Below are 3,747 nucleotides of genomic sequence, written 5' to 3'. Positions count from 1 at the left end.
GGCTTAGAGAGAAGAATGATCATGCGAGAAACCTGTTTCAGCGTGTCTTCTAAACTGGGAGTCATAGTGGCACTTACCTCTGGCAACATGATGAGGCTGAATGTCAAGACAAAGAGAACCATGTTGACTCCATACATCCATCTCAAGAAGAGGAAATAGGAGGCCACGGACGATCCAAACTGACCTATTGAGCAGAAAATAGAGAGACTGTAGAGGATGTCAAAATAACCAGCAGAAAAACTCAGTCTTGATGCCTTCCAATAGCATGTGCTCAATGACAAACATTTGTTCCTTTTGTGTTTTTGTCCTCTAGAACGCTTCTTTCTCTATCCAGAGAAGAACTGTGGGCCATGGTGGACGCACCTCCTATGTATGTAAATGTAATCATGTAGAATGTTTGTAACGAACCCTTCAAAGTCTATACAAGGGAGAATTGTCTTTAGCTTACAGCTACTGCTACGTCCTAAAGAGAATATTAGATCCCTTGAGTCAATGCAGGTGGACATGTAAAGTGGTCACTAGATGGCTAGTAGTTAGCTTTGATTATAATCGTAACTGCTATAGGTCTTCCTTCTTTTTCTTGAGTAAGTAATACTCTCTCAACAAAGTTTATCACATTTCTAACAAATGCTTATCAATTGTCCTGTGCTGTTTCCTCTCAATAAAGGAAAATTCATTCCGCGTATTTTACTAAGTGTCTTCTGCTGGTGCTATTTTAGATGCTCACAACTATGACACAGACAGGTTCCAATCACAATACAACTTATATTTTAGTGAAGTGTGGAAAAATAGCAGGAAAAACACACACACAAGTATACATCTTAGTAATAGATTTTACAACAAGGAAGGTCAAATATTGAGCACGTGTTATTTAGATAGGCTTGGTGAGAAACGTATAGTCGTGTACCACGTAATGTCTGCGTGGGCCACATCTAACTTCATAAATGTTTGTAGTCCTATAACTTTATAATAAAGTCCAGAAAGCCTAATTGGAAAACAGGTAGTAGCCAATATAAGTTTCCCACACACAATATGTGCATTTCTTCACTTATTTACAAAGGGATTGCTCTGCGAGTCATATTATCTGACAGCACACATGTAACCTATAATACATATGTCCTGATAGTCATTCTAAACACCAATGTATGTGGTGGGATGTATTTTCTTGTCCAAAAGTTGACAGTATGACAGTGTATGCTTCACTCTTTAGGCGGCACCATCTATTCTCCTGTATGATGCGCCTGTTGGTGGTTGTAGAACTCTCTCTCTTTTGAATTTTCTTTAGAAAAGATGACCTTGAAGTGCCCCATGAATCCCAAATGCAGCAAAACCAGACCTGGTGATAGCAGCAGCAAGAGGAAAAGGAGTATTGATTGGAAGTGAAACAAAGGGTTATTAACTGACATGAAGGTGGTAAATCAGTAAATACGATTGCTCGCAATTTAGGCATGTCGTCCTGGACGATCATGAACAAGTTCTCCAAACCAATAAAGGATCGGCTCCCCTGAAAGCTACCAGCCTAATGGAAAATGCAAAAGGAACCCATATCCGATGTGGAGGTCTTGCTAACGACATAGAGGTGAAAATCTCCCTCAGCTCTCTGATGATCACTGCCAGTCACAGTTTATTCTAGATGCTGAAAGAAAAGGCAGGAGCCAAGTACAATATGGTATTCACAGTGTCCAAATCCCATCAATCCTGCTTCAGAGGACATATTGTGGAGCAAGTCATCAGACAAGGTGACTTATATGAAGAAGGCAGTATCAGGAGTGAAGTAAGGCTTATTAACAACCTGCGATATGCAGATGATATAACCCATGTGTGTTGAAATAGGAGAAGACTGGAAACACTTGTTGATGAAGATCAATGATTGCAACTTTCAGAAGGGTTTACGACACAATGTCAAGAAGGCTAAATTCTTCACAACTGGACCGATAGGTAGCATCAAGATAAATGGAGAAAAGCTTGAAGTGGTCAAGGATTTTGTTTTATGTGAATCCACAATCAATGCTCATGGAAGCAGCAGAGACAATTTGCATTAGGTAATTCTGCAGGACAAGAGGTCTTTATTGTATTGAAAAGCAAGGATGTGACTTTGAGGACTAAGGTGTGCCCGACCCAAGCCATGGCACTTTCAATGGCCTCATGTGCCATGTAAAGAGTGGACATTAAAGATGGAAGACTGAAGAAGAATCGGCTCATTTGAGTTTTGGTGCTGGAGAAGAATAACAAAAGCATTGGACTTCTACAGGGACGAGATCTGTCTTGGTAGAAGTATGGACAGAGTGCTTCCGAGAGGCAAGGATGGTGAGACTGGGTCTTACATACTTTGGATATGTCAGCAAAGAGCATTCCTTGGAGAATGACATCATGCTCAGTCAAGTAACGGGGCAGCAAAAAAGAGGACAACCCTTAGGGTGTGCATTGACACAGGGGTTGTCACTGAGGGCTCAAGCACAGAAACAATTGGGAGGATGGTGCAGGACCACGCAGTGTTTCATTCTGTTGTGCACCGAGTTAATAACACCTAACAACAATAACAACAGCAAGAACACGGTAAAGGTTCGGCAATGCATGATTGTCTATCAGCAAAGATGGCATTTGAGCAGAGCCCCAAATCTGGAGAGGAGGCAGCAAGATCCAGAGAGCATACAAAGAAAAAGAACTAAGAGAAATAAAAGTTCCGAGCGAGGCAAGAACTTAGGGCAACTAAGAAACATAATAATAAGGCCTGGGTGGGTGAGTGCAATGAATCAGGGTCAGTGGGAACAGATGAGGATGAAGAAGGTGCCCACTCACATTGAATAGGGCCTCTTCAGGTTAAAGGAGGATTTTATTCTAAATGTAGTGAGAAGCTACTGACAATTGTTAAGTAATCAAAAGATGGCATTAAGAGAAAATGTTATTTTAGTGTGGGATTGAAATGGGCAAGAATATTCTGACAATTCCATCTGCTCAAAATAGTGTCCAATTCTAATTGATGAAGGGAAAAATTAAAAATGAAGATTTCTCTTATGCAGAGAATGGAAGCAAAAGACAGGGCAGGCCCTAGAAATCTAGGGTTGAGATTCCATTCGTGTATAAAAGTCAAAGATTATTTTGAGTACTATTTAAGGTTTGGGGTCAAGTTGTTAGTTTTTCCAATTTGTATTTTATGTTCCCAATTTGTATGCTACTCAAGAGAGACAGAACAAGATGGTTAGCCCCAGTCTGTGTCTGAATCACTCCTTTTGTTACATCTCATTCTGCTGCATATCTCCAGGGTTCAATAGCTTTCCTGAGTGCTCTGCTTGAAGACATCACCAAGGGAGAAATACTTGACCAGTAGAGAGCCCTTGGGAGGCGAACTGTAGGCCCTGTTTTCTAAGATGAGGCTGACCTCCCATGAGAGTACTACCCCCATGTCTGGAACTTAGTCTACTTTTTAGATGCCATCTTATTTATTGCCATAATACTGTGGCAGGTTTTTCTTTTGATTTGGTTTGGTTTTAGAAAATTAAACGAGGTCAGTCTGAACGTGGATATTTTTCAAGAAATCAATGATTGTGAAGCCTGCGAATTTTATTTTCCTTTTAGACCCAAAGAGAAAGCCGTTTCCATGTCACATCGTCATGGGGTGTCGAGTTCTACGAGATGTCTAACAGCACGTGGTTTTGACAAACAGGCATGCCAGGCGTTGTAACCAGACACACTGGCCAGTGTGCCGAGACGCTAAAGCAGATCCACCCAGCATAGGACATCCGATCA

General features: G+C 41.1%; 1 protein-coding gene across 1 annotated transcript in view; it reads right to left on the bottom strand.

Annotated features, from left to right (window-relative positions):
* TMC1 (transmembrane channel like 1) overlaps positions 1-3,747 on the bottom strand; it is a 148,137-nt gene that overhangs the window by 75,416 nt on the left and 68,974 nt on the right. Inside the window, exon 5 of the mRNA XM_013007512.1 lies at positions 78-184. Coding sequence (XP_012862966.1) covers positions 78-184 — 107 coding nt within the window. The remainder of the gene's footprint in view (positions 1-77; positions 185-3,747) is intronic.

This window comes from Echinops telfairi, unplaced genomic scaffold (genome assembly GCF_000313985.2).
Source record: "Echinops telfairi isolate 266 unplaced genomic scaffold, ASM31398v2 ScPeMD7_22;HRSCAF=79, whole genome shotgun sequence".
In the NCBI taxonomy this organism is placed as follows: Eukaryota; Metazoa; Chordata; class Mammalia; order Afrosoricida; family Tenrecidae; genus Echinops; species Echinops telfairi.
This window is presented reverse-complemented; position numbering and strand designations above follow the sequence as displayed.